Below are 20,507 nucleotides of genomic sequence, written 5' to 3' on the forward strand. Positions count from 1 at the left end.
ATTTTCTGCTATCTAGTATTAGTGGGCCTCATTTGCTGAATCTGCTTTCACCCCTGTGTATGTGCCTTCCTCTTACCTCACCGTTATTATCTGTTGGGGGCTTCTATATCTTTGGGGATTATTTCTCTGGAGGCAAGAGAGGTCTTTCTTTCTCTCTAGGGGTAGTTAGTTCCTCAGGCTGGCTCGAGACGTCTAGGATTTTTATGCACGTTCACCGGCTACTTCTAGTGTGTTTGGATAGGTTCAGATTTACGGTCAGTCCAGTTTGCCACCTCCCTAGAGCTTGTCCTATGTTTGTTACTTAGCTGGAGTAATTTGTGATCCTCAACCACTAAGGATCATAACAGGTGGGCAAGTCACACAGAGGAGCAAGATCCCATCCAAGGTAAATGAGCAGCAGGAACGGACACGGGATTTAACCTCAAACAGCCCCCAAGATTGGTCCACTCTGTCACCAGACCTCAAAACTTAAACACTGGAGTAAAGACGAAACAAAAAGATAAGATAGATGGTAAATATCACAATAAAGTAAAATACAATTTTTATAGTCTGCGTGAAACGATTCAGTCCATCGACCAGTTCCATAATCTGTACTTCTCTTACCTCTCAGCATCAGCAGCTCTTTTTCGTCATGTGCATCACGCTGCATTGGTGATGTCAAAGGAAGATGCAGGGGTAGGACTCCAGTCTGGCGGCCACTGATTACAGACCTGGCTGAAGGTCGATTTGCACCAACTCTAACCATTTTTAATCAAGATTTTCCCTGGTTATCATGTTTCTGCTTTAAGTATAAGTGATGCAATCACGTTCACATACTAGAGGTTTCCACACTGACTTTGCATTCCCCGGGGCTCTGTAATTACTTTTTTTTTTGTAGGATGAACATGGGTGGGGATGTGACAGGCAGATTTTCCCGTCATTGCTGAGTAGGAGAGAAGAAAATCTTGTTTAGGTGTATCTCAAAAGTATAATGACATAATCACTATGCAATGTGGGGAAACCTACAGCCGGCTGCAAGATGAGGTGTCCGTCCTATATAAGTATCTGTGCAGAGAAGGCGGCTGCAGAAGAGGTCCTCATAAGCTGCAGAACAAGGCCATCAACACCAGCTTCTCCGTTCAATCCAAGCTTCAAGGTAAGAAAAGATAAATTAATATTGTGACAGATCAGGTAAGGATCAATTCACTGATAAAGAGACTCCCACCCTGCGACAATGGTGCCTGTTTGCGGTGGAAGATACTGGGCAGCAAGTGGACAACCAATTCTTAGAGTTGACGTGGTGGAATCCAGAAAGTTGGTTAAAGATCTGAGCAACATTGACAAGGGACGAGTTGTGTTTGGGTCAGAGCAGCTTTAAATTGAAATGTCTTGTGGGGTCTTCTTGATGTCCGGTGATCAATACCTATGTCCAGTGGTCCAAGGTATGACAACCAGTGATGAGGTCAGGGGCTTCCAAAGCAAAATATACTGTACATGGGGAGCAAAGTCTTGTTTCCAGATCCCTCTGATAGCAGCTTATTCCCAGTTGGGTGGAAAGGATGGGCATATTTTTTTGCTCTAGACAGGTGCCACCTATATTGTGTTGCTGATTTAAGTAGAGATCAGTGCCTTTAGTTGAAATTAGGTTTCACTAAATAAAAATGATAAATTCATAAACTTGCCAAAAAAAAAAATGGTTCTGTTATCCAAGATTGTGATATGCTCACAGACTACTAACATTTTCGACACAAAGATTGTTCATTCTAGAGTGTGTAAAAGTGGCCATGGCTGCCCATCACCCTGGCCGGAAGGGTTTACTCACACGGGTATTTTGTATTTTGGGCCAGACTGCAGCTCTGCTCAGGAGATTAACTGAGGTCTGATTGTTTTGGGGTATTAGAAAAGTGAAATGTCTCATAGAGGATGTCTTAATCATTAAATTCCGGTTTCTCGATCAGTTCCGTCTACTAGTGCATAACATCCAGCCCCATTGCCACTAGTGCGTAACATCTGGCCCCATTGCTCCCGGTGCACAATATCTGGCCTTATCGATCCCAATGCTTAAAATCCAGTCTCATCAACCCCAGTGCACAATATCTGCCCCGTTGCATAACATCTAGCCCCATGACCCCGGTACACAACATCTGGCCCCATCACCCCTGGTGTATAACATCTGACCCCATCCCTCCCAGTGCGCATCATCCAGTCCCATTGCCCCTGGTATACAACATCCAGCCCCACCACCCCCAGTGTATAACATCCGGCCCCATTGCCCCTGGTACACAACATCCGGCCCCACCACCCCTGGTACACAACATCCAGCCCCACCACCTCCAGTGTATGACGTCTGGCCCCATCGCTGACAGTGCACATCATCCGGCCCCATCGCCCCTGGTACACAACATCCGGCCCCATCGCCCCTGGTACACAACATCCGGCCCCATCGCCCCTGGTACACAACATCCGGCCCCATCGCCCCTGGTACACAATATCCGGCCCCATCGCCCCTGGTACACAATATCCGGCCCCATCACCCCCAGTGTATAACATCTGGCCCCATCACCCCTAGTACACAACATCCGTCCCCATCGCCCCTGGTACACAATATCCGGCCCCATCACCCCCAGTGTATAACATCTGGCCCCATCACCCCTGGTACACAACATCCGGCCCCATCGCTCCTGGTACACAACATCCGGCCCCACCACCTCCAGTGCACAACATCCAGTCCCATCGCCCCGTACGTAGCAGCATACATGGCAGCGACTAATTCATTTTGTTCTTGTCTTTTAGGTTTTACAAGATGTCTGAATTTGTACTTGCTTCAGGTAAGTTTGATTTAGACAATGATGTTTGGAAAGTTCCCAAAGTAAAGAAAGAGTTAAAAAAAATGTCTATCTTTGGGAAAAAATGTTTTTACTTGAATGTATGTAGTGTACGTGGGTGTAAATTGAAAATGTTGCACCGTTTGGCTTTTACAGGATCTTTATTTCCCATCACATTCAACATTGATGTGGTCTGTGGTTATTAATTAGCTGAGACGAGCTCAGTAAAAAAAAACTGATAAGAGTTACAAACTCTCCTATAGGAACACACTCACCGATGGATTCTCAGTTATCACATTCTGCAGCCGGCAATTCACAGAGAAGCACAGAGTCTGTAGAAAGCAAACGGTGCAAAATGTTTAATGAAGCCAAATTGCAAAAATTATATTAGCCCCAAAACACATGGATTTATAGAAAAATAAATTGTAAAAAAGGTGGACAACCCCTTTAAACCTCAAAGAAAGATTATAAAGAAGCATGGATCCTAGGTCTGATTGGAAGAGATTAACAAAGAATTACGGTAGTTTTATGCCCAAGGTATTTTTTTTTGGTAGGTCATAAAGTGTCTGGACTTTGAACAGGTGCATCACTTTTTGTGTCCAGAATCTGACATCTTCTTTTCCTGTTTTTCCACTTTGAGCTGTAATGTTTCCTTCTTCTTTCATTTCTCTGCTGCTTTTTTTTTTATCTTTCTTCTTGCTCACTGCATCCTCTTGTGAGATACCCGATGGCAGGGAGGAGGGAGATGCAGCTGCACAATCCATCACTAGAGATTTGATACAACCAGACTACACAGAAGATGGTTTGTGGTCGGGCTCCTCGTTAGCCACTAAAGTGCATAGACTGGTAAAAATACAGCGTATCCAGAAGTAAGAAGAGAAGTGGATCATTAATTTATACAGTACTACAAACTGGCAGATTTTCCATCCTTTATATTGGACCCAGCATTTTACCAAATCTGGTCCACTTGCTGTGCAGAAATCCTGTAGTGCAAATTTGTAAAGTGCACCATGACAATACAGGCTGCAGATTTTCACTACGGATCCCACCAATTGCAATGAATGGGGTGAAAAGTTGCAACAACTCTACATGTTGCAATCAGTATCAGAATGTTGCCATAAATCCTGATTGAATTTTGCTACAAGGAGTTTTTGAAAAGAGAACATATTGTCACGACTCTATTGTCAGGTGTCCCGGGCCAGGGGCTCCTTCCCTGTCCCTAACGCTATGGGTGCCCTGGCTCTCCCTGTTCCCCAGATTACTTCTGATGGTGAAGATGCTGGGGCCACGTGCCTTGCCTTAGCTCCTGAATCTGTCCTCAGTCAGTACCCTTCCCCTACCAAGGGAATATGGGAGTAGTAGTGTACCGTAATACACCAACCAGACTAACAAAGCAATACGAACAGGGATAACGAAAAATACCAAACATACAAATATACACACATAAACAACAGAGGTAAATGCTGGGGAGTGGAGAATGGAGTTATACCAAAGAAGGAGAAGAAAGGGAATTATCACACACTCAAAACCTAGTAACAGATAAATCCACCAAACTCTTTCTCCAATAATAACCAACAACAACCACCAGCCATGCAACATAAGCTATCCTCTGACAATGAGTGCTAGCCAGGGCCCATATTATATAGGAGAGGGGAGTGGCTAACAGTGAACAGCTGAGAGCCTTAATGCAGAAAAGCTTCCAAAAGCTCTCAACTGAGCAGATAAACCCCTGCACTGCTAAAAGAAATTAGATTGTTTAATATGAAGATGTAGTGCTGCTAATCAGTGCAGGAGTAGGATAAATATATATATATATATATATATATATATATATATATCAGTACAGGCCAAAAGTTTGGACACACCTTCTCATTTAAAGATTTTTCTGTATTTTCATGACTATGAAATTTGTACATTCACACTGAAGGCATCAAAACTATGAATTAACACGTGGAATTATATACTTAACAAAAAAGTGTGAAACAACTGAAATTATGTCTTATATTCAAGGTTCTTCAAAGTAGCCACCTTTTGCTTTCATGACTGTTTTACACACTCTTGGCATTCAATGTGAATGTACAATTTTCATAGTCATGAAAATACAGAAAAATCTTTAAATGAGAAGGCGCGTCCAAACTTTTGGTCTGTACTGTATATATAGTAAATGGTCAACAGCTGAGTTCCATCCTGCGATAGGTTTTGGAATTCCTAAATAGACGAGAAACAAGGAAATTGGTGTCATCTTCTAGCGATCAGCCGCTCGTCTTACAGACACCTTTGTAGTTTACTCTTTCGCATCAATATTTTTTTTTATCTGATTTCAGATCCATTTACATGGGAAAAAGGATTCGTGAAGATCGTGAAAATACAACTGAACATCAGAAATTTTCAGAACGAGCTTCTCGTCGCGAACCCAGACACGAACGACGCTACTTTTCAGACATATGCAGATGCTGAAGGTAAATTACAGATGTCTGGTGCTTCAAAAAGAAAATGGGAGAAAGAAAATACAATGAAATCTGTTATAATAATGTTTCTAATAATTGGGATCATGTATCACTTACGTATTAAAGATTTGAAACTTTAGTTATAGAAATATAGGTTCACTAAAAGTGTATAGCAAGGCGTTTTCCTTTTAGGCTAAGTTCACACTGGGTGTTTTTTTTATGCAACTTTTCAGCTGCTATGTTTTACAATACCAGCAAAGTGTATGAAATTTCAGAAATCTCATGCACACACATTGGTTTTTTTGTCATCAGTATTTTGTGCTTTGCATGGTTTTTTGCACAATAGAGCATGTCACTTCTCTCAGCATTTTTCACCCATTGAAATGAATGCGTGGTGAAAAAACACACCAAAAATGCAAATATCAGGTTTTGCTGCAAGGCCTCCGTTGGAGTGTCCCCTGGCGTGATATTGGCAGACGTAGATCAGCTCCACCAGTGGTTAATGCTACCATTGGGAAGTTTTTTCCCCTGTAACTAGGTCACTTTTTTATGTCCCGGTGTCAAAAAATGAAAACTAAAAATTTCTAAATTATATATTAAAAGAATCCTAAATAAAATAAAAAGTGTTTAACTTTTTCTACACATGTAGCCAAAAATGGTTCTATTAACAATACATCTTGTCCTGCTAAAGACGAAGCAAAAACTATGTATTGTGAAATGGGGCGATAACAAAAAAAGTATCAAGCTAAGGCTTAAAAGTCCATTTTTCGACTCTTTTTGTTAGACTTTCCTTGGATGACAAAGCTGAAAGCATCACCTTACTTTGGTGCCCACGACTGCTGGCGCTGAGCAAATCTATCAACGTTAATTTTGCCTTACAGCAATTTTCCTGTTTCTGCCCTGTATTTCCTGCATATATCCATCCACAATGGCTGAAATTAGATATTTATATCCTGATTTCATCATCTTTTTTACTTATATGGGGAAATAATGATAACAATAATTGACAGAAGACGAACCTTTCGGCCGATGTTCATTATCTTGATACTTTATAGAAATCGTTTATCTTTCTGTTTTAGATGAAAACGCCAAATTTTATCTAGTCATATACAAAATGCTTAATGGCCAAGAGGGTGGACAACCAGTGGCCGTCAGCTGCACAGTAGGCGACAAGGATTACCTTCTGTCTGTAGAAAATAACTCAGTTATTCTCAAGGTAAGATACGACAATAAAATGCAATTGTCATCTACACTGTATGGAGAAAACTATGTGCCCCCTCCACATTCCACCTCCCATCCTACATCCATAGATATTAATACAGAATCGCTCATTTGCAGATTTTTTTTTTGCGCCCGCTCTTCTGGGAAGGATTTATATAGGATTTTGGAGACGTCTGTGGGAATTTTTGCTCCTTCATCCAGAAAAGGATTTGTAAGGTCAAACCCTCATATTGAAGAGAAGCCAGGATCATAATCTGCAATCCAGGTCATCCCAAAAGTGTTGGGTGGGGTTCATCAGACTCTAGATAGAGAAGTGTGATCTGTTACTACACAGAACATATCTCCTCCAGGGTCCAGTGTTGGCGGATTTACACCACTCCATCCAACTATCGGCATTGTGCTTGGTGATGTACGGCTGCATGCAGCTGCTTGGCCATGAAGCTCCCGGCGGGGGCGCAGTGTTTATGCTGATGTTAATACCAGAGGAAGTCTAAACTCGGCAGTTATGAAGTCAGCAGGGCGGTAGTGACTTTTCTGCCCTCTGCTCCTCAGCACTCTGCCCCCCGCCCCTCTCTGTAATGTTACGGGGTATCCACTTCGTGGCTGAGTTGCTGCGATTCCATCCAGTTCTAAATAATATCACCCACAGGTGATGGGGGAAGATTTAGGAGGATAACATGTAATGAAGGGACTTGTTACCCCAGTGGCAGATGGCTTGGCAAGGAGCCGAATGTTGTGTATCGGGGAGCGATGGGGCTGGATGTTGTGCATTGGGGCCGAATGTTGTTCTCCGGGGTGCATTGGGGCCAAATGTTGTGCATCGGGGGGTGATGGGGCCGGATATTGTGCACCGGGCAGCGATGGGGCCGGATGTTGTACATTAAGCCCGAATGTTGTGCATCTGGGAGTCATGGGGTCGGATGTTGTGCATTGGGGCCAAATGTTGTGCACTAGGCGATAGTGCTGGATGTTGTGTACCAGGGGGCGATTAGTGCTGGATGCTGTGCATCGGGAGTTGATGTGGCTTGATCTTGTACAGTGGGGGGGGGGGCGATGGGACCAGATGTGTGTTGGGAGCAAAAGGCCGGAAGTTGTGAACCGGGGGTGATGGGGCAGGATGTTGTGCGTTGGGAACAAAGGGCCGGATGTTGTGCATTGGGAGGCAGTAGGGCCTGATTTCATGCATCGGGAGTGACTGGGCCGGATGCTATGCACCGGGGGGTGACGGAGCTGAATGGGAAACCAGAATCCAATGATTAAGATGTCCATTAATAATCTACTTACTCTTTCATACTTTTATCCTCTGTATCAATCTTTCAATCATTCCCCTTGTACTAAGGTTCTGCCCCACCTACATTGATACCATGAGCACTGACTAAATCTTTATGATCAATCTTGACAATCCCTTAAACTTCCAAGGAGAAAGTAAGTTCTCCCATCCATATAAGTTAGCAATTCATGGAGGTCATCTCCAATCCCTAGAATTAAGAGGTTGGGATCTATTTGGTGAAATTGCATCACTGGCGTAGCTAGAGCTTTTGCCGCCCGGGGCTGACTCCGAGTTTGGCGCCCCCCCCATTGCCGTCACTCAACGCCGGGCACCGCCCTCTCAGCACTGTTTACCCATGAAATCCGGTGCCTGCGCTGTGTATCGCTGTTTGGTGCAGGCGCAGAGAGCTCTGGCCGTCTGACGTCACAGCCAGGCTTGCAGACTGCGTCTGTGCGGCCACCCACCTTGGTAATCCCAGCCCCACAGTGTGTTATGCATTATGCAGAGTGCGGGGCTGGGATTCACAAGCAGGGCGGCCGCACAGGCGCAGTGTCCAGCATTGCCCCAGTGTGTCCAGCATTGCCTTAGTGTGTCCAGCAATCTGCCCCAGTGTCCAGCATTGCCCCCAGTGTCCAGAATTGCCCCCAGTGTCCAGCATTGCCCCCAGTGTGTCCAGCAATCTGCCCCAGTGTCCAGCATTGCCCCCAGTGTGTCCAGCAATCTGCCCCAGTGTCCAGAATTGCCCCCAGTGTGTCCAGCAATCTGCCCCAGTGTCCAGCATTGCCCCCAGTGTGTCCAGCATTGCCCCCAGTGTGTCCAGCATTGCCCCCAGTGGGTCCAGCAATCTGCCCCCAGTGCGTCCAGCAATCTGCCCCCAGTGCGTCCAGCAATCTGCCCCAGTGTCCAGCATTGCCCCCAGTGTCCAGCATTGCCCCCAATGTCCAGCATTGCCCCCAGTGTGTCCAGCAATCTGCCCCAGTGTCCAGCATTACCCCCAGTGTGTCCAGCAATCTGCCCCAGTGTCCAGCATTGCCCCCAGTGCGTCCAGCAATCTGCCCCCAGTGCGTCCAGCAATCTGCCCCCAGTGCGTCCAGCAATCTGCCCCCAGTGCGTCCAGCAATCTGCCCCAGTGTCCAGCATTGCCCCCAGTGTCCAGCATTGCCCCCAGTGGGTCCAGCAATCTGCCCCCAGTGCGTCCAGCAATCTGCCCCAGTGTCCAGCATTGCCCCCAGTGTCCAGCATTGCCCCCAGTGTGTCCAGCAATCTGCCCCAGTGTCCAGCATTACCCCCAGTGTGTCCAGCAATCTGCCCCAGTGTCCAGCATTGCCCCCAGTGCATCCAGCAATCTGCCCCCAGTGCGTCCAGCAATCTGCCCCCAGTGCGTCCAGCAATCTGCCCCCAGTGCGTCCAGCATTGCCCCCAGTGTCCAGCATTGCCCCCAATGTCCAGCATTGCCCCCAGTGTGTCCAGCAATCTGCCCCAGTGTCCAGCATTGCCCCCAGTGTGTCCAGCAATCTGCCCCAGTGTCCAGCATTGCCCCCAGTGTGTCCAGCAATCTGCCCCAGTGTCCAGCATTGCCCCCAGTGTGTCCAGCAATCTGCCCCAGTGTCCAGCATTGCCCCCAGTGTGTCCAGCATCGCCCCCCGTGCGTCCAGCATATTGCCCCCAGTCTGTCTCCAGCATATTGCCCCCAGTCTGTCTCCAGCATATTACCCCCATTAATAATAATAATCTTTATTTTTATATAGCGCTAACATATTACGCAGCGCTTTACAGTTTGCACACATTGTCATCGCTGTCCCCGATGGGGCTCACAATCTAAATTACCTATCAGTATGTCTTTGAAATGTGGGAGGAAACCGGAGTGCCCGGAGGAAACCCACGCAAACACAGAGAGAACATACAAACTCTTTGCAGATGTTGTCCAAGGTGGGATTAGAACCCAGGACTCCAGCGCTGCAAGGCTGCTGTGCTAACCACTGCGCCACCGTGCTGCCCGTTGCATCATATTTTTAAAATTTATAACCAAAGGTCTATGATCCCGCTCTTCCTATTATATAATGAAATGTTAGAACATTTTCCAGGCCCTGGAGCACTTAGGAAGAACCCCAAAAGTTTCACTTTTAGGTGGGGTTAGCATAAGCCATGGGAAATTGGTGTTAAGTATGAATTAACCATGTACCATGACGGCCGCCACATGAACAGAATTGACTTTTTTCCTCTGCAGAGATATTGAAAATTACGAGGGATTGATACAAAATTGTATAATGTACATTGTTTGCCAAAACCACAATACGCCTATAAGGAAAAAAAAAGGGACTCCGGCGAGCATGTATCACTATCTAAGTAATATCCAAATTTCAATTTTAGGAGAGTGAAGTGCCAGAATTAATCCCATTGGAGGGCAGAGAATTCATCTTCTACATAAGAGGCACCGTTCTATCAAACATAACTTTCGAGTCATTGGCAGAGCCCGGATTTTTCCTCTCGAGTAATGAAGAAGACTCCAGTCTGATATTAATGCCCCACTCCGAAGAGGAACCTGAAAACTTGGCAAAATTGCAATTAGGTAAAAAACAAACAAACATTGCCTACCATTTTCTCAAATGTCTTTTCCAAATGGTTCTGTGAAAGGAAATAGAAGCTCGGAATATGTAAAAAACTTACAACTAGAAAGAGAGACCTAGACATGTAAAAGAAGAAATAATTACACCGACAAAAGTCCAACTCGTCCATCAGCTGCTTGATTTGTGCAATTTTTGAAGCTTTCATAGAAATGAATGGAGAGAGACTGCGCTCATCCCGACCATGGCCTTGGGAGAGATGCTGTTCATAAAAGGGGAAATCCATCATGTATCAGATATTTATAGTACTGTATTGTATTAGATCCTGTGTTATCTACTGTATATAGAGGTGTTATCAGTCATTGTACAGGAGGAGGAGGTGAGCTGTGACATCACCTATTGTGAATGGTGGATCCTGTGTTATCTACTGTATATAGAGGTGTTATCAGTCATTGTACAGGAGGAGGAGGTGAGCTGTGACATCACCTATCGTGAATGGTGGATCCTGTGTTATCTACTGTATATAGAGGTGCTATTAGTCATTGTACAGGAGGGGGAGGGGAGCTGTGATATCACCTATTGTGAATGGTGGATCCTGTGTTATCTACTGTATATAGAGGTGTTATCAGTCATTGTATAGGAGGAGGAGGTGAGCTGTGACATCACCTATTGCGAATGGTGAATCCTGTGTTATCTATTGTATATAGAGGTATTATCAGTCATTGTACAGGAGGAGGAGGTGAGCTGTGACATCACCTATTGTGAATGGTGGATCCTGTGAAATCTACTGTATATAGAGGTGTTCTCAGTCATTGTACAGGAGGAGGAGGTGAGCTGTGACATTGCCTATTGTGACTGGTGGATCCTGTGTTATCTACTGTATATAGAGGTGTTATCAGTCATTGTACAGGAGGAGGAGGTGAGCTGTGACATCACCTATCGTGAATGGTGGATCCTGTGTTATCTACTGTATATAGAGGTGCTATTAGTCATTGTACAGGAGGGGGAGGGGAGCTGTGATATCACCTATTGTGAATGGTGGATCCTGTGTTATCTATTGTATATAGAGGTGTTATCAGTCATTGTATAGGAGGAGGAGGTGAGCTGTGACATCACCTATTGCGAAAGGTGAATCCTGTGTTATCTATTGTATATAGAGGTATTATCAGTCATTGTACAGGAGGAGGTGAGCTGTGACATCACCTATTGTGAATGGTGGATCCTGTGTTATCTACTGTATATAGAGGTGTTATCAGTCATTGTACAGGAGGAGGTGAGCTGTGACATCACCTATTGTGAATGGTGGATCCTGTGTTATCTACTGTATATAGAGGTGTTATCAGTCATTGTACAGGAGGAGGAGGTGAGCTGTGACATCGCCTATTGAGAATGGTGGATCCTGTGTAATCTACTGTATATAGAGGTGTTATCAGTCATTGTACAGAAGGAGGAGGTGAGCTGTGACATCGCCTATTGTGAATGGTGGATCCTGTGTAATCTACTGTATATAGAGGTGTTATCAGTCATTGTACAGGAGGAGGTGAGCTGTGACATCACCTATTGTGAATGGTGGATCCTGTGTTATCTACTGTATATAGAGGTGTTATCAGTCATTGTACAGGAGGAGGTGAGCTGTGACATCACCTATTGTGAATGGTGGATCCTGTGTTATCTACTGTATATAGAGGTGTTATCAGTCATTGTACAGGAGGAGGAGGTGAGCTGTGACATCGCCTATTGAGAATGGTGGATCCTGTGTAATCTACTGTATATAGAGGTGTTATCAGTCATTGTACAGAAGGAGGAGGTGAGCTGTGACATCGCCTATTGTGAATGGTGGATCCTGTGTTACCTACTGTATATAGAGGTGTTATCAGTCATTGTACAGGAGGAGGTAAGCTGTGACATCACCTATTGTAAATGGTGGATCCTGTGTTATCTACTGTATATAGAGGTGTTATCAGTCATTGTACAGGAGGAGGAGGTGAGCTGTGACATCACCTATTGTGAATGGTGGATCCTGTGTTATCTACTGTATATAGAGGTGTTATCAGTCATTGTACAGGAGGAGGAGGTGAGCTGTGACATCACCTATTGTGAATGGTGGATCCTGTGTTATCTACTGTATATAGAGGTGTTATCAGTCATTGTACAGGAGGAGGAGGTGAGCTGTGACATCACCTATTGTGAATGGTGGATCCTTTGTTATCTACTGTATATAGTGATGTTATCAGTCATTGTACAGGAGGAGGTGGTGAGCTGTGACATCACCTATTGTGAATGGTGAATCCTGTGTTATCTACTGTATATAGAGGTGTAATCAGTCATTATACAAGAGGAGGAGGTGAGCTGTGACATCACCTATTGTGAATGGTGAATCCTGTGTTATCTACTGTATACAGAGGTGTTATCAGTCATTGTACAGGAGGAGGAGGTGAGCTGTGACATCGCCTATTGTGACTGGTGGATCCTGTGTAATCTACTGTATATAGAGGTGTTATCAGTCATTGTACAGAAGGAGGAGGTGAGCTGTGACATCACCTATTGTGAATGGTGGATCCTGTGTTATCTACTGTATATAGAGGTGTTATCAGTCATTGTACAGGAGGAGGTGAGCTGTGACATCGCCTATTGAATGGTGGATCCTGTGTAATCTACTGTATATAGAGTGTTATCAGTCATTGTACAGAAGGAGGAGGTGAGCTGTGACATCACCTATTGTGAATGGTGGATCCTGTGTTACCTACTGTATATAGAGGTGTTATCAGTCATTGTACAGGAGGAGGTGAGCTGTGACATCACCTATTGTGAATGGTGGATCCTGTGTTATCTACTGTATATAGAGGTGTTATCAGTCATTGTACAGGAGGAGGAGGTGAGCTGTGACATCACCTATTGTGAATGGTGGATCCTGTGTTATCTACTGTATATAGGTGTTATCAGTCATTGTACAGGAGGAGGAGGTGAGCTGTGACATCACCTATTGTGAATGGTGGATCCTGTGTTATCTACTGTATATAGAGGTGTTATCAGTCATTGTACAGGAGGAGGTGGTGAGCTGTGACATCACCTATTGTGAATGCTGGATTCTGTGTTATCTCCTGTATATAGTGATGTTATCAGTCATTGTACAGGAGGAGGAGGTGAGCTGTGACATCGCCTATTGTGAATGGTGGATCCTGTGTTATCTACTGTATATAGGGGTGTTATCAGTCATTGTACAGGAGGAGGAGGTGAGCTGTGACATCACCTATTGTGAATGCTGGATTCTGTGTTATCTCCTGTATATAGTGATGTTATCAGTCATTGTACAGGAGGAGGAGGTGAGCTGTGACATCACCTATTGTGAATGGTGGACCCTGTGTTATCTACTGTATATACAGGTGATATCAGTCATTGTACAGGAGGAGGAGGTGAGCTGTGACATCACCTATTGTGAATGGTGGATCCGGTGTCATCTCCTTAATATAGAGGTGTTATCATCCATGCCTGATATAACTTTTCTGCAGTCATTTAATTATCTCTACAGAGGTATCAGCCCAATATCAGTTTTTGTGGCCAAAGTAAAAATTTCAGCATATTTTTTAATGCCTATTATCAATTTTTAAAACAGTAAAAAAAAACAACTTCACCAATAATGTTTAAAAAGTATTTATAACAAAAGCATAATTAAAAAGTCCATTTTCTGATGAGACCTGATGCCTTTATTAGAAATAGTAATAGTGGGAGTTGTTGAGATCTTAAAATGAAATATGACGTAATCCTGATCAGGTTTTATTTGTCTATTACAGGATCTATTAAGTTCACAGAGATGACCCCATTAGACAAAATCAAGAAAAAAATCCCATATAATTTTTGGAACATCCGCATAGACATTAACCATTCCGAGCACGAGTCGTCTTCTTTTTTTGAGGAAAGTGAAGATACAGGTGGGTGCTTTCTATTTTCTCTGTATCTTTCGTTTGTATTCAGTAATGTTCGCTTTTTTCTCAGAAACGAGGCTTCTTATCTTGGTGCAGATCTTTAGATATTTCAGAACTTTTTGCCACCTTTTTGCCTTTCTCCTTGAGATGACATTTTTCCTGTGTAGTCCACTTGGGCCCTGGGGAAGAGGGGTTTGTTGGCTGCTATGCTCCCTTAGGGCCCTTTTACACTGCGTTCTTTCCTACATTCCTTGAAGCTTTTGTTTGTACCCCCACAGAATGACACTCCGGCGATGGGGTCATGGACTATAATAGTGCAGATAGTCACCCTGTGCCTTGTTGTGCATAATTTTCAGCCAATGTAAGCCACAACTGGGGCACCAAAGTTGGGATTGCACTGAACAAAGTTATTCACCCCTTCATGATAACCATCTTAGTATTTATTGGAGCTCCTCTGGCTGTTGTGACCTGTTTTTCCTCTGGTTGTTATGACCTGCTGCATGTGACTCACAGCCAAAGACCAACTTTTTGCAGCATTCTTGAGGAATCTTAGCCCATTCCTCATGGACAGTGGCCTTCAGGTCATTAATATTCTTGGATTTGCTGCTTCATCTTCAACCCCTTAAAAAATCTTTGGTTTGATTTGAAGTCCAGCAATTTTGGCGGCCACTCCAGGACTTCTTCTGAAACCACGACTTGGTGGACTTTCAGGCTTGCTTGGGATCCTTGCTCTGTTGGAAGGTCTGATGGTGACCCTGCTTTAGCTCTTTTGGTGCAGGTGCATTGGTGTTAGGGCACTTCATGGTAGACATTGTAAATAGGAGCTGGCCCTATAAATGGTGGTACTCTCTGGTGGCACGTTATCACACGTTTATTTTTCTAGACCATTTCAACTTTTTTTTTTGCAATTACAGAACTTTCTGATCTACTCAGCGTGTTCAAGCCGGTTGTATCTACCCACATCATCCCTTTTCATATCCAGAATCACATGAAGGAATTCCTTGTTGCTGACCCAGAAAAACACATTGTCACTTTCGAGTCAAATGGACTCGAAAAAGGTATTCTACTGGTTTACACATTAATTAGACTGAGAACTCCTAGAAATACCAAAGGGGTTGTCCAGGACTCAGAATAGGTCATCAAAATCAGATTGGTGGGGGGCCAACAACACTCCTCACCTGTGCAGCACCGGTGGGGGTCGCATGCAAACAGAGGGAACCAGAACTCAACAGCGCCGCACACCATGCAGTGGCCATTATCGGTACTGCAACTCGTCTCTTATTAGGCCACATTGACACCTTCAGTATTTAGTCAGTACGGTATTTTACACCAGTATTTTTAGCCAAAACCAGTAGTGGAACAATCAGAGGACAGCTATTATAGAAACACATCACCACTTTTGCATTTTTCACCCACTCCTGGTTTTGGCTTACAAATACTAATGTAAAATACTGAACGTGTGAACTTGGCCTAATAGGAGATAAGCTGCTGTACTCTGTCTTGGGTTTGAACACTGCGTACATCTGACCCCAAGAGCTGCTGAACAGTTGATCATGCTGGTGACAAGTATTGGTACCCCATCAATCTGATGTCAAAAGTGAACAATTCTTTTAAGAATTTCATGCGGGGTATGCTCTTGCAGAAATATACTGATTTTTTAGAGTGCTAGTATGTTGCATGAGGTTTACAGCACAAGTGCGAAGAAGGAGAACTTAATTTCTCCATCTTCTCCATTGTCTCTGTGCACGTACATTGCACTGCATAGACTTGTACAGTTGCACGTGATCCGATTATCAGAAGCACTCACTGCATGCAACAATTGTTTTCTCACGCACTGCCCCATAGAATACAAAGGGGCAGAGTGCTATCCGACAAAACATCGGACAGCACTCTGCTATGTTATACTCTCATGTTAGCTAGCCCTTAAAGTCATGAACACATGGGGAATACCCAGACAATTTTTTTTCTGGAAAACCCACTCACATTATGCATAAGATAAAAAAAAAATGCAGTGTAAATTGAGCAAGTCTGAAGATTTGAAGTCTGTAAGATGCAGAGGATTTCACAATTCGCAATGCAAAAGTGTAAAAATGGCAGCAAATCTGCTTCATTTGTGCAGTTTTTGCAGTCGCAGGATGAGTCCTGTGTGCACAGAACCCTAAGCCATTAGCTCCTTCTAAAAAAAGCCACCATATTTTCTTATGCAGTCGATTTAACATTATTTTTTTTCCCCATGAAATATCTGCAGAAAAATTCAATTGACATATTTAATTGTATTTTTTGTTGCGAATTTGCATTGGAAAAGGGAGAAATCCACAATGAATTCCACCCAAAGAATTGACGTGCTTCCGATTTTATGATCCACATTGGTTCCTGTATTTTGCAGCAGATTTTGTGACACTCAAACTGGCGCCACAGGAAAGTGCTGATCCCGCTCCCGCTGCAGGGAGACCACTCATACCCTAGGATTTGCACTGTTGCGTCACGTGTAGATTATTATGCAGATTTCACCTTTAGCTTTACAAGAAAAATAAAACCTAGGGGAACCCTGTATGGCACCGGTAATGGGCGTAATCTCTTGGTAGTACTGTACTGTATATATGGCAGGCATAGGGGCACTGTGATGTTTAAGAGAAGCACACACACATATGAAGAAGAGATCTGTCAATCCAGCTGAGCTGGGCGGAGAGAACTTGGTAGGGACCGCCCCCTTGACTATTCATCAGCAGGGGTATCCTGTCCCTGTATAACCCGACAGGTGCACTTTAATATATTAAATTTTTATTTTTTTCTATATAGATGAACAATCAACGTTTTATGTGAACATGTACAGACAGAGCAGCAGCAGTGACGGATTACCGGTGGTCCTCAGCTGCAAGGTCCACAATCAGAATTACCTGATGTGTGCAGCCAGTGAGTCCATTACCCTCAAGGTAAGATCCAGGCCACGGACGCTCTGTTTTGGCACTTATCAGCATGGGTCCGCTCTGTCTATAGACTGCGGAGCTGTTCACATTGTGCAGATGCAGCAGATTTTCTGTCCAGATTTTGTAAAATCTCATGTGCACACAGCAGAGATTTTCCGAGGGGGTGAATTCACCCGGGGTGAGGATTCGAAATCCCATCGTATAAATTTATGCTGTGGTCACCCCAGATTTGTGCGGATTACCTTATTTCACAGTGAAATCCGCAGCAATAGGAAGTGCTTTATGTGCACATACCTCAAAAATGGTGTTCCCATGCACATCCATAATGGTGATAAGTCTTAGATAGGTGCGAGTCCTGCCAGTAGCCGGAATGGAGTATTTCTGGTCCCCATCCTGGCAATCTGTGGGGTCCAAACTGGTGGGACCCGCAATGATCTAAAACATATCACCCATACAGTGGCCAGGTGATCATATGTGTAAACTGGAAACATTTTTAAACACCAACTTAAAATATGGAGTATTCACACGTTGGGGTTGATTAGAGGTGTCGATTTTCCAAAAAGCACTTCGACTATGAAGAATGGATCTAACGGACTCAAGAGATCTGACAAGTGCTCCTTATAATCGCAGCTAAATATTTCCACAATGTTTTACTGAGAACCAGTCAGTGAGCGCATTCTCTGGTATCTGACACTTGTCTCTCTTGCCCTGAACCATTTTCTAGATGGATTTATGAACACATCAAAGTACAATTTTTTTTAAGGTTCAGGAGAAGAGAGATAAGAGTGTGCCCACACTGTGACCTGGAGGATGTCACTCACTTCCTGCTACACTGCACCAAATACTCAGCAGTGAGGGACAGAATGAGAGAAGACTTTGATCAATAAGTTACAAATTATCCTGCATTGTTTTTTGTTTTTGTTTTTATACAAAGCCATATAGCAATCTTTTCTGCTCCTCCTGCTCCAGTATTCTCACAGTGATGGCAACATGCGCTGTTTGATAGGTTAAACTTTTTAACTTAGGATTAGGATTGTGCTCCTAATCGATTGAGGAGCTGGCTGGCAGACTGCTCAATTTAATATTTCAGCCAGGCCCCTTCTACTACGCATTAGCTATTGAAATGAGCAGTCCAGCCGGTCCCTTCACTCATTCTTATCATCTGCCGAAATGCTGGACTGGAGTGGTTACTAATGATCGAGTGAGGAGCTGGACTACAGGAATAGTTGCTCCTGATCTAGTGAGGAGCTGGAATGGAGTGGTTGCTCCTGATCGAGTGAGGAGCTGAACTGAAGTGGTTTCTCCTGATCAAGTGAGGAGCTGGACTGGAGTGGTTTCTCATGATTTAGTGAGGAGCTGGACTGGAGTGATTGCTCCTGATCTAGTGAGGAGCTGGACTGGAGTGGTTTCTCATGATTTAGTGAGGAGCTGGACTGGAGTGATTGCTCCTGATCTAGTGAGGAGCTGGACTGGAGTGATAGATCCTGATCGAGTGAGGAGCTGGACTGGAGTGGTTGATCCCGATCGAGTGAGGAGCTGGACTGCAGTGATTGCTCCTGATCGAGTGAGGAGCTGGACTGGAGTGGTTGCTCCTGATCTAATGAGGAGCTGGACTGGAGTGATTGCTCCTGATCGAGTGAGGAGCTGGGAAGGAGTGGTTGCTCATCATTGAGTGAGGAGCTGGACTGGAGTGATTACTAATGAACGAGTGAGGAGCTGGACTACAGGAATGGTTTCTCCTGATCTAGTGAGAAGATGGACTGGAGTGGTTGCTCCTGATCTAGTGAGGAGCTGGACTGGAGTGATTGCTCCTGATCGAGTGAGGAGCTGGGCAGGAGTGGTTGCTCCTCATTGAGTGATGAGCTGGACTGGAGTGGTTGCTCCTAATCTAGTGAGGAGCTGAACTGGAGTGGTTGCTCCTGATCGAGTGAGGAGCTGGACTGGAGTGATTGCTCTTGATCGAGTGAGGAGCTGGGCAGGAGTGGTTGCTCCTCATTGAGTGAGGAGCTGGACTGGAGTAGTTGCTTCTGATCGAGTGAGGAGCTGGACTGGAGTAGTTGGAGTGGTTGCTCCTGATCTAGTGAGGAGCTGGCTGAGTAACGAGATACTGGAAATAAAAAGCGTATATTAGTAGCGATGACGCTTATTACTTGCCGCACATCTGGGTGAGGACAGACCACGACTGATTCATTAATGCACTTTTTTTGTTTACACAGTTGAATGAATTGCCAAATTTAATTGAGGGAGAGAGCGAATTAATCTTCTATATGAAAGAATTTTCTCCCGGACATTCTACCGCCCGTCTTGAGCTATCATCAGATCGGACACGTTCCATTGCATGCAACTTATCTGAGAAAAAGTTGATACTAAAGCAGTATAATAACGGGGAAGTAGATGAAACTATGGAATTTACACTAGAAGACAAGACGAAACACAAGCCACATGCCTGAAATATGGAGCAACTACTCTCATCATCCATAATACAGATCTATCTAAAGGGTTATTTATTTTTGGGGAATTGTTTCATGTATTTTATGTAGAGCACTCATGACACACCCTGATGACTTTACTTTATTCCCCACTTTCTTTTCTAAAATAAAATTTGTATTTGACAATTTAAAAAAATACGAAGGTGGGATTTTTTTATACCGTTCCTTTGTTATTCCTCTGGGAAATGTTCAAATAAATTGACATATAGGTGTTATCACTCCTCTTGTCAAATATGGGGAATGGTGCTGATTCTCTGCCACTGCCTTGTCTCTGATGATTGGTTGCAGTGGTGATGTTACAGCGAGAGCGCTGCAGCTAAACAGAGACCAGATCAGCGGTGGAGACACGATTATTTAATTCCATCTTTGCCTAACTAACACGAGTCAGGGCTCAGACCTCAGCCCGAAAACTGCACTCCCAGGCTCCCTTCCTGCAGTCCCTAGAAACCCTTCAGTACTGTCTCTACTCATTGGCTCACTTCCATTGTCACATTTTGCCGTCACCAGCTGCGCTCCTCCTACATCACCCACAGGATCGGGCTTTTATTTAAGCACAATTTGCAGTGTGATATATTGTGCAGAGAATGTACATTTATTGCCGGGGCGCATATTGCATCATCTGCAAAAATCCCCTTAGTCATAATAGTGTAGGAAACAAAAGAAGAAAACAATTCCTCGTGTTAGAAGTTTTCGCACAGTCCATGGTACTTAGAGGCCGTGCGAAAGGAAGATCTGGCCCCAGGTCCAATATTTAGAAAAAATATAAGCTGTGCCTGCATATATACTGCACATACAGTACAGACCAAATGTTTGGACACACCTTCTCATTTAAACATTTTTCTGTATTTTCATGACTATCAAA

General features: G+C 44.2%; 1 protein-coding gene across 1 annotated transcript; it reads left to right on the plus strand.

Moving 5' to 3' along the window:
• The first annotated feature begins 992 nt into the window (after positions 1-992).
• LOC143764312 (uncharacterized) lies at positions 993-19,781 on the plus strand. The gene is made up of 9 exons (XM_077249743.1): positions 993-1,135; positions 2,773-2,807; positions 5,129-5,263; positions 6,331-6,467; positions 10,113-10,311; positions 14,098-14,235; positions 15,144-15,287; positions 17,029-17,162; positions 19,373-19,781. Exons 2-9 carry the CDS (start codon positions 2,783-2,785, stop codon positions 19,604-19,606), a joined length of 1,146 nt encoding a protein of 381 aa, XP_077105858.1. The 5' UTR covers positions 993-1,135; positions 2,773-2,782; the 3' UTR covers positions 19,607-19,781.
• The last annotated feature ends 726 nt before the right edge of the window (positions 19,782-20,507 follow it).

This window comes from Ranitomeya variabilis, chromosome 4 (genome assembly GCF_051348905.1).
Source record: "Ranitomeya variabilis isolate aRanVar5 chromosome 4, aRanVar5.hap1, whole genome shotgun sequence".
Taxonomy (NCBI): domain Eukaryota; kingdom Metazoa; phylum Chordata; class Amphibia; order Anura; family Dendrobatidae; genus Ranitomeya; species Ranitomeya variabilis.

Excerpts from the sequence above, each read along its gene's own strand:
- LOC143764312 (XM_077249743.1), top strand. The coding sequence starts at position 2,783 with ATGTCTGAATTTGTACTTGCTTCAG. Across the intron at positions 5,264-6,330 it reads GACATATGCAGATGCTGAAG|ATGAAAACGCCAAATTTTAT; the intron begins GTAAATTACAGA and ends TTTCTGTTTTAG. Across the intron at positions 6,468-10,112 it reads ATAACTCAGTTATTCTCAAG|GAGAGTGAAGTGCCAGAATT; the intron begins GTAAGATACGAC and ends TTTCAATTTTAG.